Source organism: Crotalus tigris, unplaced genomic scaffold (genome assembly GCF_016545835.1).
Source record: "Crotalus tigris isolate CLP2741 ecotype Arizona unplaced genomic scaffold, ASM1654583v1 scf7180000017625.6296891, whole genome shotgun sequence".
NCBI lineage: Eukaryota > Metazoa > Chordata > Lepidosauria > Squamata > Viperidae > Crotalus > Crotalus tigris.
The window spans coordinates 2,541,806-2,562,701 of record NW_024096520.1 but is presented as its reverse complement, the minus strand read 5'-3'; the positions used below and the strand labels follow the sequence as shown (position 1 = coordinate 2,562,701).

At 35.8% G+C, this 20,896-nt stretch overlaps 1 protein-coding gene across 2 annotated transcripts in view; it reads left to right on the top strand.

The window, feature by feature from the left end:
• Positions 1 to 20,896, top strand: part of CNTN3 (contactin 3) — a 166,557-nt gene that overhangs the window by 94,806 nt on the left and 50,855 nt on the right. For both annotated transcript variants that reach the window (XR_005555540.1, XM_039333617.1), the window contains exons 7-8: positions 13,135 to 13,264; positions 17,067 to 17,217. Coding sequence is in view for 1 of the 2 variants with exons in the window: in XM_039333617.1 (XP_039189551.1) it covers positions 13,135 to 13,264; positions 17,067 to 17,217 (281 nt within the window). In the remaining variant the exon portion in view is untranslated. The remainder of the gene's footprint in view (positions 1 to 13,134; positions 13,265 to 17,066; positions 17,218 to 20,896) is intronic.

The window sequence follows — 20,896 nt, the reverse complement described above, 5'->3', positions numbered from 1 at the left end:
CAGGGAAGCTCCCATATATAACAGAATACAAAAACACCAGCTGCTTCTTGCCATGTTGCAACATTGTTCAGACGCAGCACTGAGGCAAGCTGAAAAAGATCACTAAAAAGTATTCCAAAGAAAGATTCATGCATTCTTAAAATACCTGTAACATGGAAAAACTATAGCTTGTTTGCTTGTGGGAAAACTTGTAGGAAAAATACTTGTTCAGCATGCTTTAAATTAAATTAGTGAACTGAGCAGGGTGTTATTTCAAACTGACCCCATTCAAATCTAAAATGATATAATTTAGAGAATTTGATGGACAGCTTTAGTTTTAAAAAATAAAGGGGAAAGGGGAAAGACAGAAAGAAGGCCATCTGTTAAGGCAACTTTTTGGCATCAATCAAGAATATCGCTATATTCCCAAGATAGCTATTTAGGTAACTGTGAGCTCATGGTATAGAGAATAATAGTGAGCTGTTTAAAATTTTTTCTAGAGAGTTTGTCATCAGAACTGTCTCTTCTCCTATGTTTATAAGTCTGAGATTTAAATCTTATGTGATCTTGCACATTTTAATTATACTTTTACCTGTATTTTTAGCATGATAAAATAAACCTAATTTATTTTACAAGAAAAAGATGTTAGTATTTTGAAATAAAGTTGGGAAGTTATGAACAAAGAAAGGTCAGGGCATCCACAAATTGAAAGAGTGCCCGTAAGTTACATCTACTGTGATTGAGATTTTTAAAAATTGTTTAGTCCACTAGCAACAACTAGAAAAGAATGCTGTTCTTCCAGAATAGCACAGGAACAAAGGGAAATACCCCTTCTCCAATCCTAATGGATGAATGTTTGTGGTCTTGGGAAGAGAGGATCATAAAGCAAAAATAAAAATGGTCAAGCAAAATGAAGCAGTGTTCTTTTTAGCTTATTTCCACATGGTAGTAAAGATAATTTTAGGGTCATTAAGATTATTAGATCCATTGTATAAAAAAGTTACAACTCTTGGTATTAAAGTCCATTGATATATTTGGTACAGCATTATATTTTTTTTCTATCCTGTATATAGGCAGATAATCCAAAAATAAATCTCTTCAGTTTATCAATCTCTGCACAATATAATCTTGGATAAATTTGCTACATCAAAATTAGTATCATTCTCATTTGTCTTTTTTCCAGAAAATTATGTCACTAGTATTCAAGGACTTATTTAGTTCCTTTCCATAACTTCTGCTTTTATTCAAAGAATTATGGAATCAAGATTGTAAGTGACCTTGGACATCATCTAGTCTAAGTCACTGGCCGATACAAGAAAGTAATACTATAACATATCCAACAAATGTCCCTCTACCCTCTGTTTATATCTTTATATCTTGAGCAAAGGAGACATAGACTCTCCAGGGAGACATTGTTCCACTGTTGAATAGCTTTTACCATTAGGAAATTTTAGCTGAAGTGCATTCAAAATCTATTTCTTTGTAATTTAAACTCATTCTTTCTTGCTCTGCCTTCTTGCTCTGCCAACAACTCTGAACAATTCTGCCCTCTCTTCTGTATGACAGCTCTTCAAATATTTGATAGCAGCATCATGTGTCTTTGCAGTCTTCTCTTCTCCAGGCTAAATACACACAATGATTACAGGTATTCCTTATACGTTTGTCCTAACTGGTTCTTTCCTTTTCTGAACATATTCCAGTTTGTCAGTGTCCTTCTAAAAATGTAGTGCCCAGAATGGAATGCAGTAATCTAGGTGTAGCTTGATTCATGAGGAATAGAGAAGAATAGTGATTTCTTGTCACTGTACTTCTGTTGATGAAGGCTAGGATTGCATGTGCTCTTTTTGCAGCTTTGTTGCACCCATGGATCATAATCAGCTTGTGAGTCGCTCAAATACTTTTTGTGTGTATTACTGCCCAATATAATACTTCATCCTTTAGTCATGCCTTTGGATTTGCATTGAAATTCAGCTTACTAGCTCCTGTCTGTTATTACAATTTCTCAAGTATTCCTGAATTTTGATACTAACTCCTGATACTTGCTGTCCTGTGATTTTTGTCATACAGCTTGCTTCTGGGTTCAATTCAAGGTTCATGACATGGGAACAGGTTATCTGAGGAACCATCTTATTTCAATTGGATTAACCATCCCGCTTACTCCAGTAGAAGAGGCTTTCTACAGACCCCATTAGCCAAGTTTAGAGGGCAGGGACCACAGCAAAGAAGGCTCTTCTAGGTCCCACTAGGAATCTAGGAGAAGAGCCTTCTTTGTTGTGGCCCCTGCCCTCTAAACATCTTGTAAACAGAAGAGATTTCCCTCCAACCCTTCTGGCTTTTCAAAAGGTTCTTAAAACCTAGCTCTGCTGGTTGATACCCTGGTGGGGGTGCACTCTGCTGGTTGGTTGAGTGAGAGATAGAAGCCTACTGCCATACCATCCATGAGGGTAGATTTTTGGTTTTTAACTTTTATTTAATTGTTGTTAATTTTAGTGCTTCTATATTATGGTTTTATTCCATTGTAAGCCATCCAAAGTCACTCTGGGTAGAGAGATGGATGGCATATAAATGTAATAAGTTTAATAAATAAATATCTGCAATTTGATTATCATATTTTTGACTTCTTATCCAAGTTATTTATAATTGGGTTGAACAACACAGGGTTTAAAATGTCCTTAAAAACTCTGCAAAATGGCCAGTCAGCAGTCCTTCCCTTTCAGTGCTAAGTTGTTGATGTTAACTCGTTGTGTATAATTGTTCAACCAATTTTACTGTACATCTGGCTAACTGTAGCATAATTGAACCTCGATGTTATGGTTCCGGCTAATGAAATACTTCAAAGAACTTCCAGGCATATTTTCCTAAAAGTCATTTATTGTTACAAAATGTCGGCACAGGCATAATGGAGGTATGCGAAGATCTAAATTCTCTTCCTGTGAGCAATTAAATTATCAGCATGTTCCCTCCCCAAATTAGCTGTCATATATCACGTTATCCAATTAGTATGAAGATCAAAGATTTCCTTCCTCTCTCTTTCCCTTTAACCTCTTCTGCTCTGCATTAACTCTAAAAATACCAGACAGTTCTGCATATTGTCAAAGCAAGAATATACAGTATTTGCAGTGTTGACACTCATATTGTATTTTCTCTACCAGAATCTCATGGAAAACATGTCAAATACTTTGCTGAAGTCCCATGCCAACTTCATTCCAATGGACAATTGTAGTCACCACTTTGGAGACCTTAGTGCTCTCTGAGCTTGGTAGTTTGCTTGTAGATGTTTCATTACCCAAATATGTAACCATCAGTGTGAGTGAGATTTGTTTCATATTTATGTACAATAGCTGCCAGTATTGATAGAGTGTATTTTTCCCCTTGGTGGTACTTTGATTAGGGTATTGTTTTCTGCTGGATTGTTTGCCTGGTATTAATTGGTGGATATTGGCTGCTGGAGAGGATGTATCCTAGTCTTTATGTTTCCTTCTTAGCTTTTTTGTTATCTCTTTTGAATGGTATGTAAATATGGTTTATTTTTATGTGTCTTTTGATGGCTAATTTGTTTGAATGTCAAGTTTCCAGGAAATCCTTATGTTTATAGCTTGGTTAGGATGGTCACATTTAGTTTGGTCCCCACTGAAACTGTGGTTGAATCTGTCCAGGGTTGTGAGATTAAAATTTTTTTCATCCTGTTTTTTGACTGCTAGTTGTTGTTAATAGATGTGCTATGCTGGTCTTCTTCCCCATCACTCTATCCCAAACTCATCATTCTATTTAAAAAAAGGTGTTTTTTTTTATAAATGATGCCAACCAACCCATAAACTCATGCAGCCTATCGCATTCTATTCTAAATGTTCACAAGCTCGTTGCTTTATAATGTATTTCAGGATTTTGTTTGGAATTTACATCAAACTGGGTTCTTTTTCCCCCCTTTTTTTGCAAAGATAGGAACAACATTTGTCCAACTCTCGTCCTCTAGCACTATACCCATTTTCTTCTGAAAAATGCTCATCCTCCATGATTTCTGAATGATCATATAAAAGTCTCTGATATGAAATCTGCAAGATCCTTCTAGACCAGTGGTTCTCAACCTGTGGGTCGGGACCTCATTTGGGGTCGAACGACCATTTCACGAGGGTCGCCAAACAACGCAGTCCGCCATTTTTTCCCCCTTTTCCTTAGCTGTGCTACTCCTTTTTATTCTATTGGCTTTTGAAAGCCAATAGAATAGACTCTCTTGAATAGAGTCTAATTCTATTGGCTTTCAAAAGCCAATAGGAATTGTCCAGGCTGTCTCTGCCCTGCTGAGCCCGCCTAAAGTCCCATTCTGCAAACGGTGCTGCACCAGTTGAGTAGTCCTCGACTTACGACCGGTTGAGTAGTCCTCGACTTATGACCGGTTGGGGTCACGGCATTAAAAAGGTTGAGAACCACTGTTCTAGACTCTTGGAAATTATAGTTGCTTGCATGAATTCCTAGTTTTCTAATAGAATAAAAAGCTTGTCTTTTTATTCTTTGCCATCTGTCAACATACCTTTACATGTTGACCATTATATGACCTGCTGCATGGCTGTTAATTCTAATGTTCTTATTCAGTATTTGTTTGAATTTGATGGATTGGTTTCCTGTGACTTGCTATGTGCAATTTTTCTCTCTGGTGACTGATATCCAGACCTGATCAAATTATTTCCTTTTTGCCTTTCTATGTATGTTTACATATTTCTTAAATTCAAATTCCATTAATCTATTTCTCCTGCTACATTATTTCTCGTATGTAACATTTACTTACATTGGATTGCCACTCCCTTTATTTTTCAGTCGTTCTGCTTAGTTCCGTTACAGTTCATGAGCTCCATGTACTCCTTTAAGCTTATTAAATAGATTCTGCAGGGAAGAAGACAGAAGCAAAACAGGAATTAAAAAATTCTGCCCTCACTTCAGCAGCAGCGGACCCATCCGTCACCTTTTTCCCTCTTTTATTATAGAGTCCAAACCCTTTTTGTGGCAATTTTCTTGTTTTGTTTTATTTTGTTTTGTTAGTTTAAATTCCTTTTGTGCTTTAGCCTATTTTTCCCCCTGCAGATATTAACTACTTGGCTATTACACCCATATTCCATTTCTTATGGAGAATAATAGAGTTGGAAGGGGCCTTGAAAGGTCTTGTTTAATCTTGAGGTCTTGTAGGCCAATCCCCTGCTCAACAGGAGACCCTGTATCATTCCAGACAAGTGGCTGTCCAATCATTTCTTAAAAACTTCCAGTGATGAAGCATCCACAACTTCTGAAGGCAGGTTGTTCCACTGATTAATTGTTTTTACTGTCAGGAAATTTCTTCTTGGTTCTAGGTTGCTTCTCTCCTTGATTAGTTTCCATTCATTGCTACTTGTTCTGTCTTCAGGTGCTTTGGAGAATAGGTTGACTCCCTCTTTGTGGCAGCCCCTCAAACATTATTATCATGTCACCCCTAGTTCTTATTTTCACTACACTAGACAAGCCCAATTTCTGCAACTGTTCTTCATATGTTTTAGTCTCCAGCCCCTTAATCTTCTTTGTTGCCCTTCTCTGCACTCTTTCCAGAATCTCAGAGAAGAGCAACAAAGATGATGCATGGTTCTTTAAATTCTTGGATCAATCAAAACTCTCTTGGCATCCACAATTGTTCATTAAGCTATTTTCTTTTTTAAAAAAAAACGAAATAGTGTAGAATTCCTCTCCCAGTATCAGTTTTTGAGGATGAAACTAACTTTAAATATTGACTTCAATTTTCTGTCAGCTGTTTTTCTGTTAAGTTTTATCAAAACATATATTTTCATGAAATATAATGAGTTGGCTTTGTATATGAGAACCACTGGTAAGATAGACAGTGCTTCTCACTGAGCATTATGTTTAATTTTTCATTAGAGGATTCAGCTTTCATAGTATATATCAATGCCAAAAACAACTTTAAATACTACGTCTGGTATTAGCTTTATCTTCATTTGGAAGTAATTTATAAACTATAATTCTTCATGTACCCTTCTGCCAGGTAACTTTAAAACTCCTGATTTTGGCTGTTGGCCATAAAGTTAAGTATGGTTGCTATAGTAAAGGTAAAGGAGTCCTGCAGATTTTACTCTTGCTAGTCATTGCCAACTATGGGGAGGCGGTGCTCATCCCGTTTCAAGGATCGTTAAGGGACCACTGTCTGAAGGCGTTTCTGCAGTCAAGTGGCCAGTATGATGTCATGGAGGATTATTATCTTCCCACCAAAGTGATACATATTTATCTACTTGCAATCGAATGCTTTCGAACTGCTAGATTGGCAGGAATTAGGAAGAGGATTTGGAGCTCACCCTCTCACACAATACTCAGCATTCAGACCTCGTTTTAATCTCTGAGCCATTGTGCCATTCCCATGGTTGCTATAGATTAGTTAGAAATTCTTATTGATTTATTGTTTTTTATCAACTTCTTTTATTCTCTTATTAGTTGTTAGAGAGCTAAACTGTTTTATCTTTATATTTGTTTCAGTCTAATGTTGCACTTATCATTTTTAATTCTGGTTTTTGAAAAGTTTCCAGTCTGTCTATTTTTCCATTGACCTGAAGATTTCTGTCCATGGGATCCATGTACTTCTCTAAGCTAATTATAAAGGCTATTCTGAAATGTATACATACAGCTGTTTCATTTCTTGTAATATTCTCAAAGTGATTGTTATTTTTTTTCCAAAAGTTTTACTCTTTTACCTCTTTAACCAGATGTTAACTATAGATTAGGATCAAGTCTGGGATAGTGAATGATCTTGTCTCTTCTACAACTTAAGAATAAAACAGCAAGACCTCAACAGAGTCTTTAGACATGGCCAGGTTAGTTTCCCAAGAGATAATTAGAGGAGCCCAGAAAGATGGCATAGAGCTAGCATCTGCTGTTAAAACCTCCCTCTAAAGCCACTTCTTAATTTTTAACTATCTCTTTTACTCCTTTTTATTCCATTTTATTTAATTTTATTCCGCTGAAGACCTGTATTTTTACTATCTTTAGTGGATACTGGCATTTTTATCATCTCCAACCATGAGGAAAAGAAAGAAGAGACATTGCTTAAATTCTGCTTCTCAGACTACACTCAAGTCTACTAAATAACTCAAAGTTGACAGATATCTAAAAAGTAAATTGCTCCCCATAATTAATCAAGCCTTTCCCCCTTTTTTTTATAGCCTCTCAAACATTTGACCACCTCCACCCTGGAATGGGATCTGTAAGCAGCGATAGAGAGTGTCCAAGTTTTAAATCTTTTTGTTCCTATGCCTGAGGAACCTTTCCCTTCTCAGATTGCAGCCATTTGTCCAACTGCTGCAAGGCTTATGCAGCAACAAGGACTTAAAAAAGCAAAAATGTTACTGGCTTTATAACCAGACAATGCCTACTGATGTCACAAAAAATATTGTCAATTTTGAGCTTCTGAACACAATTGACAACCGAGTGGACACTCTAAAAAGACTTTTAGTAAGTTTTAACACAGTCATCCAAATATTACTCCTGAATCAGTTAAACCAAGCCTGCACAGAGAAAACTATGACTCAAAACCAGATAATAGTGATGAAAGGTGGATCCTAATTTAACACCTAAAAAAATTGAGGAATAAGTTAAGACATCTTGATCTACATCCAGAAGAATGCAAAGCCAATTCCACCCTCCTAGGAAGCATTGGATGAAAGGCAAGCACATCATAACTATTACTTACATCCTAATGAGAATACTGTGCAAATCCAGAGTAAATAGAGGAAAATGGGGATCCAAAAGTACAGACATTCTCTCCCTTAGTCACCTTCTACACTGTAAAAGGCAGTTAATTCATTTGCAGGTTGAATGGCTCCCAACCACGAGAGACTTTAAATGAATCCTTCTATTATTTAGATATCCTATTATTGCCAGAATGGAGCTTTTTTTGAGCAAATTTGAGAATTTCCTATTACCGGTGTTTCACACAGAGAGAGTTAGTCCATTAATAATTGTTCTTGGCAAACACTTACTGGAGCATAGATTGTTTGAAGAACAGGTTAAAGAAACAATGGTGACATGGGTGATTGATCTAGGACACAATATTAATTTGGACCAATGGCAGCAGGTATGGACGCGAAACAATAAAATTACATTGGCGTCACCATACAAAGAAAATCTGTATAAGATAGTGTACAGATGGCATCTCCTTCCAGCCATTTTAGCCCAAAAATGTACAAAGGATACTCATCTTTATGTTGGAAATGCAAAAAAGAAAAGGGCACCTTTTTCATGTTTGGTGGACATGCAAGGAAGCACAGGTGTACTGGCGCATGGTTTGGGAATGGGTGACAAATGATTATGTAAAACATCCAGTACAAACCTGACATTGTTGTTAGGAATCCTTGAAAAAAATATTAGTAAAGAGGATATGTATTTATTTATTCATGTGGTTACAGCGGCAAGGATTTTATTCGCTCAAAAATGGAAAGATATGGCGACACCTAGTGAGGAAATTTTAATTCAGAAAATTATGTATTGCGCAGAATAAGACAGGTTAACTAAAAGACTAAAAAATCAGGATGAAATGGATTTTTACCAAATATAGAATAAATTCTATAGATGGTGGGGAAAAAAAATAGGGAAGTTATTGTAATGAGATAAGTCAAGATTGAAATTAGAAGGATGTTATTGTAAAGAGTTCTATCTGTAATTAATGTTAATATGAACTGAGATGTTTGTCAAATGCTGATTTACCACGTTCAGTGTTTTTAATTTTTTGTTATTCAATACATTTTTTATAAATTTTAAAAATAATAATAATAATTGTTCTTGGCAATAAGAGTGCTTTACTTTAAAGTTTAATAGTAGCAACATAAAAGTAGGTAACTCAAAGGATGTTCTATCACTACTGTCCTTGAGAAGAGATAGCTTGAATAAATAATGTGTACTTCCTGTAGAAGATCAGTTTTCTGAAGACCCTGTAGGGACAAACCTGATTAACTCTTTCAATACCTTGCCAGATACTAAACGTCAGTATTCTAGATGATCTGAAGAGAATTATTAGCAACAACATGTAAAGTTGCTAAACCTCTAATAGAGCTGGTCATCCCAACTGCCCAAGAAAATGCAGCCTATTTTAAGAAACAATCTGGTGATTCATCCCCTATTTCAACGTAGAATATAGACATGGAAAAGAGCACCAGAGAATCCTTGGAAGTGGTTTTCATCTTACTTCCTCTACTCCTTGATAAAATATCATACTATGCAGAAAATGTGAGAGAAATAAAATAGAGGCTGACAGACAAGAGGAAGCAAGCTGCAGCCCAATCATGGTGAGTCACTAATTGAGGATGGCTTTGGAACAGGACAGAGTTATAAAGATGTCACCCTTAGCTCAACACTTCACTTTGGATGTAGATAATCTTCTGAGTTCCCAACCTGAAAAACTATCCCACCAAATTGCGGCTCACCCACTGGAGCTTATACAACATTAAGGCAGTGTTGCCTTAATTTCAAAACTGTGTGGTTTTTGGTTTTTGACCCTGAAGGAATTTTGGATAATTTCACTCTAGTTGAATAATTAAAAAAACATGTTTATTTTAACCCAAAATTCCAGTACCCTCCCAATCACTCCAGTAATATTAAGTACTGACTTGGAATATCACTGGCTGGAAGAACAAAGTAACAGATTGGGATATAATGAAGTTCCTCTCTCGCTTTGACTTCATAGCAGTCCAAGAGACATGGATGACTACAGATGAGGAAATGATTATTCCTGAAAGGAAATATAACATGAAAGGGTATATTTATCCAAATGCTAATTGCTTGTATTTCATATAAAGATGATATATTTATCTAAATACTGATTGCTTGTATTTACCACATACACATTTTATTACTATAATTTCTTTTATCTACTTTACTCTGGATTTAGAGTCTGTATGTATCTCCCAGATATCACATAGTCCCTATATATCCTATGTATTTTCTGAACTATTGTATTTCTTTATCAAGGTTCCTGCTTTACTCATAATTATAATAAATTATTTTAAATATATATATATATATCTAAGTAATTGATTGTTGTTATATATTTTGTTGCTCACAAAGGAAGATATCTCCAAATCTTTTATATGATTTGTATAGTGTATAACATACTACCATAATAGGTTTTGTTCGTGTTCTTCTTTTACTTGCTATTTACTTTTGCCCAAATATTTTTGTTTGAATTTATTATGCAGTAACTAAGCAGCAAATAAATTATCTCAGATCCGTTCACCCAGGGGATAATATTTATGCTGTTCAATGCAAAAAGAAAAAAGAAAGATAAGTAACAGAAAGAAAACAAACCTTTTGATGTGTTTTTTGTTATTTTCATAGTTTGGGAAGAAGTGGGGGAATGTATATATTAAAAGCAACTGAAATGAGCCCTTTTGGACCGACTGGATCTGGAGGCCATCAGAATACAAATATTGTGATTCCAGCTAGAAAGAATAGAAAATGCACAGAGTGTCTGATTTTAGAGAAAACTGGCTTGATTTAGAAAGATGATTCAGTCAAATCTCCTTTTGAGTAAATCATCTTCTTAGCTTTACACATCTGTAGTATATACACTGTACTGCAACTCAAGTCAAAGTGTTGGTTAAAGCTAATTCTAGCAGAGGAGCTCCATCCCCCAGATATCACATAGTCCCTATATATCCTATGTATTTTCTGAACTACTGTATTTCTTTATCAAGGTTCCTGCTTTACTCATTTTCAAAGCACTGATCCCATTCCCTAGATTACACCCCTCTTCTTTCGGGCCAGTACAGGGCTAAAGAAAATAACTTTTCCCAAATTTATTCTTGACATATATTTTACAAAAATTGTTACCTATATAAAGGTTATTTTAAAGCTCAGCACCACGTGGGATGTATAACTGAGGAGACAGTTTGGATTTGCAAAGGGAAACTTCTCCTAAGGTTCTGTCTTCTCCACCTAGTCAGACTTAAAAACACTGTACTTTAATATCAGTATAAAGATAAAGCCTCATTATGTATGGATAGCAAGTGAACAAAAGATGTACTTGTGACATCTGAATGTAATGTGGTCATTCATTCATTCATGTATTCCTTTCTATAGATTTAAAAAATACAGTAACATTAACCTTAAAAATACTTAAATTTAAGAAATGATAAAAATCTGAAAAATGAGAAAGGAAAAAGGCTTAATATAAGGAAATGGGAAAAATTGGAAAAATAAAAAGAGACCCTGCCATATATATTACGTTATTGTGCCCGAATTGAATGTACATGTGTATGTCTAGGAAAATCTGCATCCATGATGTAAAAAAGATGTTGAGACTCTAGAAAGAGTACATTGAAGAGCAACAAAGATGATTAGGGGACTGGAGGCTAAAGCATATAAGGAACGGTTGCTGGAATTGGGTATGTCTAGTTTAACTAAGAGAAGGACGAGGGGGGACATGATAGCAGTGTTCCAATATCTCAGGGGCTGCCACAAAGAAGAGGGAGTCAAGCTATTGTCCAAAGCGCCTGAAGGCAGGACAAGAAGCAAAGGATAGAAACTAATCAAGGAGAGAAGCAACCTAGAACTAAGGAGAAACTTCCTGACAGTTAGAACAATTAACCAATGAAACAACCTGCCTTCAGAAGCTGTGAATGCTCCAACATTGAAGTTTTTAAGAAGAGACTGGACAGCCATTTGTCTGAAATGATATAGGGTTTCCTGCCTGAGCAGGGGGTTGGACTAGATGACCTCCAAGGTCCCTTCCAACTACTACTACTACTTCTACTTCTTCTTCTATTTCTTGTTGTTGTTGTTGTTGTTGTTATTATTAGCTTCTAATTCATTACTTGGACTTTAGTCTCAGTCTTCAGCTAAAATAGGTGATCATTTCTTGCCTTAGATAAGTTGGGCCTAAATAAGTTTAAAAATCTTCTTCACCAGGATAAGTCTGCCTGCTCTTTAAGACCAGGAATGGACTCTTTTTTTTAAAACCTGTATGCCTTTGACGACTGTTCAGTTATGTTCAACTAACAGAAAAGGCCTTTCTCCTTTGGTCCCAGAGATACAAAATGAATTGCCATCAAATACAGCTTCTAAAAAAGTCCTAAAGATGTAAGCATTCCACTGAATTGAATGCTTTGCTGTACTGGATTGAGGTATCACTGAATTTTTATAGACAGTTCACATACAGAATGGTCTCGTGTAATAATCTATTGGAAGTCTTGATTCAGTAGCATTAATTCTTCAGCATCATATAACCTGCTGACTTATTCTGTGTTCTCTATAGCACTCTTCCTGCTCCCTCATAAAGTTGTTGCTAATCTCTGATCACTTCCTCCTTTCCTTTTTTCCAAGACATGCACATGGAGAGCACAAGCTATTTTACTCTCTTCCTGGTGGGATGTACTCTGCAAGCTGCTAGAGTTTACTTGTCCATTTAATGTACTTCCTATAAATAAATCTCTTTTTGGTTAAAATTGAAAACATGCTTCACTATCATTGATCTCATCAATTCTATGTTCTTGGGAATGTTCAGATATACAAAGCAGATACTTCAATCCAACATCGACTAATCACAATTTTAGCCCCAAAGAAATTGTGTATTAAGTAGAAAGCTTGACAAGTATTTGTCTATGTGAGTACATATGAGTATATATGAAAGACTACAGAGAACAGAAAAGATTCAAATATATAATCCGAGCAAGAATTAGACTTCAAAATGAGTTGTCATTTTCAAAGGGAAAAAAAACCACCACTTTTTTTCCTCCATGTAAAAGCATTTTGCAGTAGACAAGCTTGTAAGCCCCAAAATTAAAGTAAGTTGATCCCAGGATTGTTAGGAAGAGACCTTACTGACAAGCAAATCCAACTCAATCCTTTCAGAATTTGAAAGAGGATTTTCAAACTGGTGTTTCAGTCTGACGCTTATATCTACTGCAAAGCTCTATAAAGCTTTGTTCCTCATAAAAACCATTATTAGCATATCACTCACTTTGGTCAATGCATAGAAGAAGTTCCAGAATTGTCTAAAACATAGTTAAGCCCTGTATGAATTCTTCAAATGAAGTTTAATGAAAGTATGAGATACTGCTGTTCAGTCAAAACATCGTTTGTCCGTTTCTCTAGTCACGTAAATACATTCCTTTTTATTGTTTTGCTTTTACTATCCAGGGAAGAATACAAATTGAAAATGGAGCTTTGACTATAACAAACTTAAACTTGACAGATTCTGGCACGTACCAGTGTATAGCAGAAAACAAACACGGTACAATATATGCCAGTGCCAATCTCCGAGTTGTAGGTAAGTCACAACTTTGCTTTCTGTGTTGTTGTTGTTGTTCGCCAGATATTTTTCCTCTGCTGCAGTAGCTGTCATGTTTTTCCTACACCATCTTGAAAATTTAGCAGAAATGCTTTCACAGCACTCCATTTATTAGCATTTCTGTGTAATTTTCTCAACTGTATCTGAGAGATGTGGTGGAGGGTAAAGAAGCTCACTGTATTTTATAGCTCAATCATTCACTGATTTAAAACAAGGACACCAAGATAAGTTATTAATTATGGGGAGAAGAGACACAAAGCTTGGATACCAGCCCAGTGATTAAAACTAATCACACAATTGGGAAGCAACATTGGCTCAGCATATTACTGTGCGGCACTGACCTTCTATTATTGAAGCTTTGGTATTCTTGAGAAAGCAATGTCATTTGAAAACAACAGAGAAGTTTCTCTGACTTTTTCCTTGATGATATGGATGCAGGGACCCATTATTAGCTATAAGTGGTCCTCGACTTACAAGAGTTTATTTAGTGACCATTCAAAGTTACAACTGCACTGAAAAAAGTGACCTATGACCATTTTTCACACTTGTGACTACTGCAGTATCTCTGTGGTCATGTGATCCAAATTTGGGCGCTTGGCAGCTGACTCATAGTTATGACCGTTGCTGTGTCCCAAGGTCATGTGATCTCCTTTTGCAACCTTCTGCCAAGCAAAGTCAATGGGGAAGCCAGATTCACTTAACAACCACATTACTAACTTAAGAACTGCAGTGATTCACTTAACAACTTTGGCAAGAAAGGTCATAAAATGGGGCAAAATTGACTTAACTGTCTCACTTAGCAACAGAAATTTTGACTCAATTGTGGTCGTAAATTAAGGACCGCTTATACTAGCTTTCTTTTAGAACAAATGAGGATTTATCCTCGTGCAGAGATGAATTGGCAAAGCTTTTGCTATATTCAAACAGTAACTAGCTTTGCAGTTTTACATTTTTTTATATTATTTCTTAATTCAGAGTTTAGAAGCCATATTGAGTATCCCTTGAGTTAAGGAGCCATCTTGGCCTCTTTGGGGATTGTATAAGTAAGACGGGCTGCATTTTTACTTCTTTCCATTGCTCAGTGAAGTGCCTTGATCTGCTCCCCCATACTTAACTGCATATGTGATCAGCAAAATGGAGGATATACAGTAAACAGTCCTTCCAGGAGTTTTGTCCAAGCACTGCTATCACAAAGAAGTACTCTTTAATTCAGCCACTCTAATGAATGGATTGAATAGTTTGTAATATTTGGACTATCTTACCGTCTCAAAGTTACAATACTCTTTACAAATAACTTAACTGTGTTCTGAAATTGAGATAACTGTGGAATATTTTAGCTGGTCAGGCAATCTGAGGCAATTTTGTGTTCTGCAATGTCTTATATTTAGAATGGAAAGTAAAAGTTACAGTTCTGCATTGTGTTCAGTTTTTCTTTTTCCTAATTGAAATAATAGTGTTAAGATGATTGAAACCATGTAAGTGCAAATCTGAATAAAGCTGTTAATTAGACCATTGATTGCACAGTTTTCAGTTTTGATGCCCAAATCAAAGTCTGACAATGTTAACACTTAATATAATTTATACAGATTGTTGAAATCTAGATTGGCTGGTGAAACTGATTTTTGAATAAAATTAAGGAATAATTTGATTCTGTCCAATCTGCTGCCAGAGATCATTCTTCTACCATGTTCATCTTCAAACATCTAAACTGAATGTAGGTTCTTTTTTTAAGCAGAAAGGCGGGCTAAAACGTATCTAACAAAACTGGACAAAATGTGCTGAAAAAGTTTCCAACACTAATATTATTTTGAAATGAATAAATGAAAACTCCTAAATCATTGAATTCAACCAGATTATAACAGTAACACCTTTGGTGGATTATGAAGAGTTATGAGATACTAAGTATCTTTTGTAAGAATTGTTTTAAATTCTATCTATAACATAGACTTAATTCATTTTTTATGTAGGAAAATGCGACCTTTATTTATTTATTTATTTTGTTTACAATCCTGAAATCAGCAAATCTTCTTCCATGAGTTTGTCCATCTGTAATCGGAATTTTATTTTTGATATATTTAAAAATTTTACACTGATTTATTGCAAGCTCTAGAGAATTTATGATCTATATTGGCATAGAAATGCCATCAACATATAGATAGACATAAACAAACCAATCTATCCATGTGATTCAATAAAAGTCTTGTTGGAAGAAACTCACTTGATGGAAGTTTCATGTCCCCATTCTATAACTCTCTCTGGCAAAGTCTTGCAGCAGCCAATGAAGCCAATTGCCAGTATCTTCCCAATTGTGGCTGATTTCAGAGTAGAACTGGAATTAGTTAATGAAAGAAAGTAGCAGAGATTTGGCTAGACTGGGAAATATCAATCCCAGAAAGAAATAGTTATATGGGTGTCTCAGTGAAGCTATCTACAGTCAAGCTCAATCTGAACAACATTTGTCAGTGAAAATATATTTACATGTTGCTTTTTGCATTTTTGCTAGCATTACTTTCCACAGCCCTTTTAATATTTTAAACAGAGCATGGAAAGAAAAACAATCCATGATTTCTCTTCTCTTTCTCTCCCTTAAATCTTCCATCTTCTCCCTGTCTCCTTCCCTAAAGTCAAAGATATCAGCAAGCCGTCTCCTGAGACTGAGTAGCATCTTGTTACTCTTCTTCTATCTCCAGGACAGTCTTCACAATAAATTATTAAACTGCAATTTTGTTATAATTCCTAAAAAATCAATTTATGGAAGAGCTCTAATCTAATCTTGCATTTGTTCTTCCTCTGTATATTTTTAAAAACCGGTTTCCAAACATAGCAAAACAGCTTTTAGTGATGTATAGAAAAACATGTTATCAGAAAATGTGGTAATGAGAAAATGTGGTAATGCTTCCTCATTAGCACAACTTAGTAATATCTTCTTGAAATAAAATTCTATGATTGAGACTTGAACTCTGACTTGAGTTTGATTCAACTCAGTTAATGCCTTTTTCATGACTACTTCTAAAACTACTGCCAAATCACTATAGGATATCTCTTTCCATCTTCCTATGTCAAAACAAGGAACATTGGCTGATTTATTGGGGGAGGGACAGCAGTACTTTCACAAAATGGTGGTTGTACTTAATGCCTGCCATGAGACAAAATGACTGGTAGGGCGATCATGCCCAGTAACAAAATGCTTATTTACCACAACATAAGATAATTTTTCAAGTTTCTTTGTACCATCTCATCAGGATTTTCATAGAATACAAAGACATTGCTGCACATAAATATGATGTGAAATGTCTTTGCTTTCTTTTACAGCACGACAGCAACCTGCATTTATAAAAATAAAGCTAGGCAGAGACTCACTGGAAGCAAAGGAAGCATTTGGGACATATTGTTACCACTAATGCAATGTTTTAATATCACATTGTATTAAATATTGTGAATTCAGCCAGACAAATGGGTAACAAGTCAATACCAATTGTTGGAAAGTCACAGCAAGAAAGAAATTGGCCGCTGTAAAAAGACAAATGCTGGAAAATGTAGGTCTTTGGAGTCTTACAATCAGTGAACTGAAAATAAAGCCTTTGCTTAATCCCAGCTTAATTCAGTGGCATCTTAATGTACAATTTCTGTTTCAGTGCTATTTTGGCTGAACTAGAATGGGAATTTCATATTCTTCAATGGTTAAAGAAAAAGAAAAAAAAAATAACATGAATTGTGGAACTCACTGAGGACATGCTGGAGAAGTTGTGTTTCATAGTTAATGTGTTTCTTCTGCTGCTAGCTTCTGCTCCTGACTTTTCTAAAAGCCCAGTGAAGAAATTGATTCAGCTTCTAAAGGGCAGCACAGCTCATTTTGAGTGCAAACCAAAAGCTTCCCCTAAAGCGACAACTATTTGGAAAAAGGGAGGTGAGCTGCTCCAAGAAAATGAAAGGTATTATGTTGTGAATATCTTCATGTTATAATGTAAATATTGCCATATTCTGAAAAAAAATAGCAACACTATTTAATTTAGAAACTAAGTAATTCACCCAATTTCATTAAAGTATACTGTATGGTACAGATGAAAGAAGAGATTTCTACTCACTAAGAACAATATGCCATATAGATTTTTTTTTCCCCAGGTGCTTATTTGAAATTGTTTGGACTATTAATGGCAGACTTTAGAAAAACAATCTTATCACCGTTGGTCTTTCCAAAATTTGAAACAAATGGCTTGGATTTTGCTTTAGAATTGCTGCATCAATTTTCACACCTGCTCTCTGCAGAAACTGAGCTACGTGTCTTGTTATGAATGAAAGTTAGTGGTTGGTTGACAAAGCTAACTACAAAAGTATTTTACCACTATCTTTAGCATTATATTAGCATGTGTGGTGCATTTTATTTTGTGTTTCTTTCTTCCATGCCACTGTTGCTTGTTACGGTTGTGCTTCCCAGTGTGTTAATTCTGACTGAGAGTTCTTGTGCAGGTGCTGTAGATAGTAGATTTGGAGCCATAGAAGGAGTAAATAAGCAACTTTTTCTTTAAACTAAGATATTTAGGTGTTATTCTCACTTGAAGGACTGAAAGAGTTTTTATTTATCCAAAGTAAGATGATCCATGTAACTCCAGGATTTTACTGCTCCTGTTATCTTTGGCCTTGATGTTGGGTTTGGATAGAGGTCAGATTACATAATGATTGAGTTCAAGTTGCCTCTCCAAGCTCTCTGAATTGTAGCAAATGTTGTTATGATGTTACTCCATTTCAGCTTACACAAATTCTTGCTTTCTTCTCATGCCCTTCTCATTGTTGCAAGCAAAACCAAAAAGGGGGGGGGGGTGTTAGCCCACTGAAGATGAACCAAATATATGCACACAACATATCAATACACCTGTGTGTCAACGCTGTGATAATGGATGTCAATGTTCTGACCACTGAGAATCAGCAGCCATTTTACTTTTGCTTTTAACGTGCCTTTTTTGTTCTTCTAGAGTTCAGATGCAGAAGGGGGGAATGGGGTAAATGCCTGAGGGTTTAGCTAGGCATTACAATGTAAAAGTGTGGGAACTCAAGGAGTTTGGTGGGCTGAGGAGCCTGAGAGAAAAGCCCATGTTTTGCGCTAATTGGAGAATGTGATTTATGACAGCTTTTGTGGGGTGGGAAATGCAACCTGTTACTTTGTATCTGGGGGGAGGGAATTTCAATCTTGGGTTCAACTATGTAAGTGCCGATACTTTGTTTACTTAATAAAATGTTCTTTAAGGAAGAAATCCTTGCCTTGAAGTTCTTTTAATTGGTTTCATCTATTGGAACCATTAAATTAACCCAAGACTCCTTTTTCTTTAAAATTGCGGGGTCCTGAGTTCCAGTCACCTACCCAAAGTAATAGGGAGGCTGACAAAGACTCGGGGAAGATCCCAATATGGAAAAGGAGGAGAACCCTGTCACCACAACCACAGCCACAGCTGTTACATTGGCAGATGGAATGCAGGCCATTGCACCAATTGAAAGTGTGGTCTCAGATGCTTCAAAGATGGGGGCAAGACCAATGCTTTGACCACTGAGAATCAGCAGCCATTTTACTTTTGCTTTTAACATGCCTTTTCTGTTCTTCTAGAGTTCAGATGCAGAAGGGAGGAATGGGGTAAATGCTTGAGGTTTTACAATGTAGAAGTGTGGGAACTCAAGGACATTGTCTGATAAGGTTTTGGTGGGCTAAGAAGCCGGAGAGAAAAGCCCATGTTTTGTGCTAATTGGAGAATGTGATTTATGACAGCTTTTGTGGGGTGGGAAATGCAACCTGTTACTTTGTATTTGGGGGGAGGGAATCTCAGTCTTGGGTTCAACTATGTAAGTGCCGATACTTTGTTTACTGAATAAAATGTTCTTTAAGGAAGAAATCCTTGCCTTGAAGTTATTTTAATTGGTTTCATCTATCGGAACCATGACACTGTGTAAATTTTATTTTGTATTTATATATTGAAACTTTGGAAAAGTTATAATGACAGCTTGTATCCTAGATGAGAATGTCAAGATTGGGACAAAAATGAAAACTATAATAGTTAAATAAGGTCCTGACTCGTCCTATTGTTTTTGAAACAGTTCAGAAAATTATGACTTTCATACCCATCTTTTCCATATTTGTTCATCTGTCCAATTATAAGCACTAATTCATTCATATTTTTTGCAGGGGTGGGGGTGGGGTAGCATATATAGAAAGCCCATGAAGGGCAAGTAAGTATGTCTGCAAGAGGAGTAAGAAGAGAACAGGGTTTATATATTCTTGACAGATACATCCACAATGACTCTGCCATCTGTGCTTTGTGCTACATTTTATTGTACATTCCAATTCCCATCTCATTGATATAAACTTAGTTTATTAGAGCAGAGACAAAAGAAAGTCAGCAATCTGATATTAATGCAGTCTTTCTTATTCTCTCATCCCTAATAAACTGAGTAAGATGATATATTCAGCTATTTCATTCATCCGTGTGTGTGTGTGTGTGTGTGTGCATACACACACACACACACACACAGAGAGAGAGAGAGAGAGAGAGAGAGAGAATGGGAAGAAGGGAGGCAGGGAGCTAATAAAACATAGAATAATATAATGAAGCAGAATCGTGGGAGATTCAAGGCAGACATTTTGTGTAGTGTATAATAAATTATACAAAAATTCACTTTTTCGGGTTATACCAATGACTATCAATGTGAAGGATTTTAGAAACTTTGATAAACTTTATCTTTACAGGTTAAAGTTATCAATGGCTATTAATCATGATGACATTTAATTATTTCTAGGATCAGAAGTACATTCTTCTCCGTATCAATTGATGGGGATACTCACAAAGAGAAAGCTGCTATTGTTCTCAGATCTTTCTTATGGGGAGATGGATCAGTGTTACAGAACAGAGTGTGGTTGATTAAACTGATTTTTTTAATCTAAATAATGTTATATGTTTATAAAGAAAGACTAGATAAAGAATGGCACAACAGAAAGTATTTATATTGAAAAACAATTAGTAGATTTCTATAGCATTCTTAGAATGACAGAAGAGGATTATAGACCTTGATTGATGATGATGATGATGATGATATCTGTTCTATCATGTCCATTTCTCAAAAGATTTTTTTGGATCATCTCCACATTTTCCAATCATATATAGTTGTTGTTCTCTGTTCTTTTATGCTCTGTCTGGTGTCAGTGTTGATGGTGTCTAGCCATTGTGGGTTTTGATGATCTTGTTTCCTTTTACTACTGGTCATTCAGAGCATAATTGCCTTTTTCCTATGATTGCATAACATGTCTGAAATAAGGTGGGATGTTGTGATTTTGTCTTCTAGCAATAATATTAGTTTTATATGCTCCAGCCCTTGCTTGTTTTTCACCTTTGTTGTCCAAGGAATGTTTAGAAGGCTTCTGTAATACTACAGGTTAAACAAGTCAATTTTTCCTCCTGTCTAGCTTTTTGATGGTCCAACTTTCGCAACCACAGATAACTATAGGAAATATGATAGTGCCCTTCATTGTCAGATTGGTGGGTGTTGCTTTTCTATACTCAATTCATGCTCATCATTGCTGTGTGATCCAGTGCAATTCAATACTTTTATTTCTGGACTGTAATTACTGCA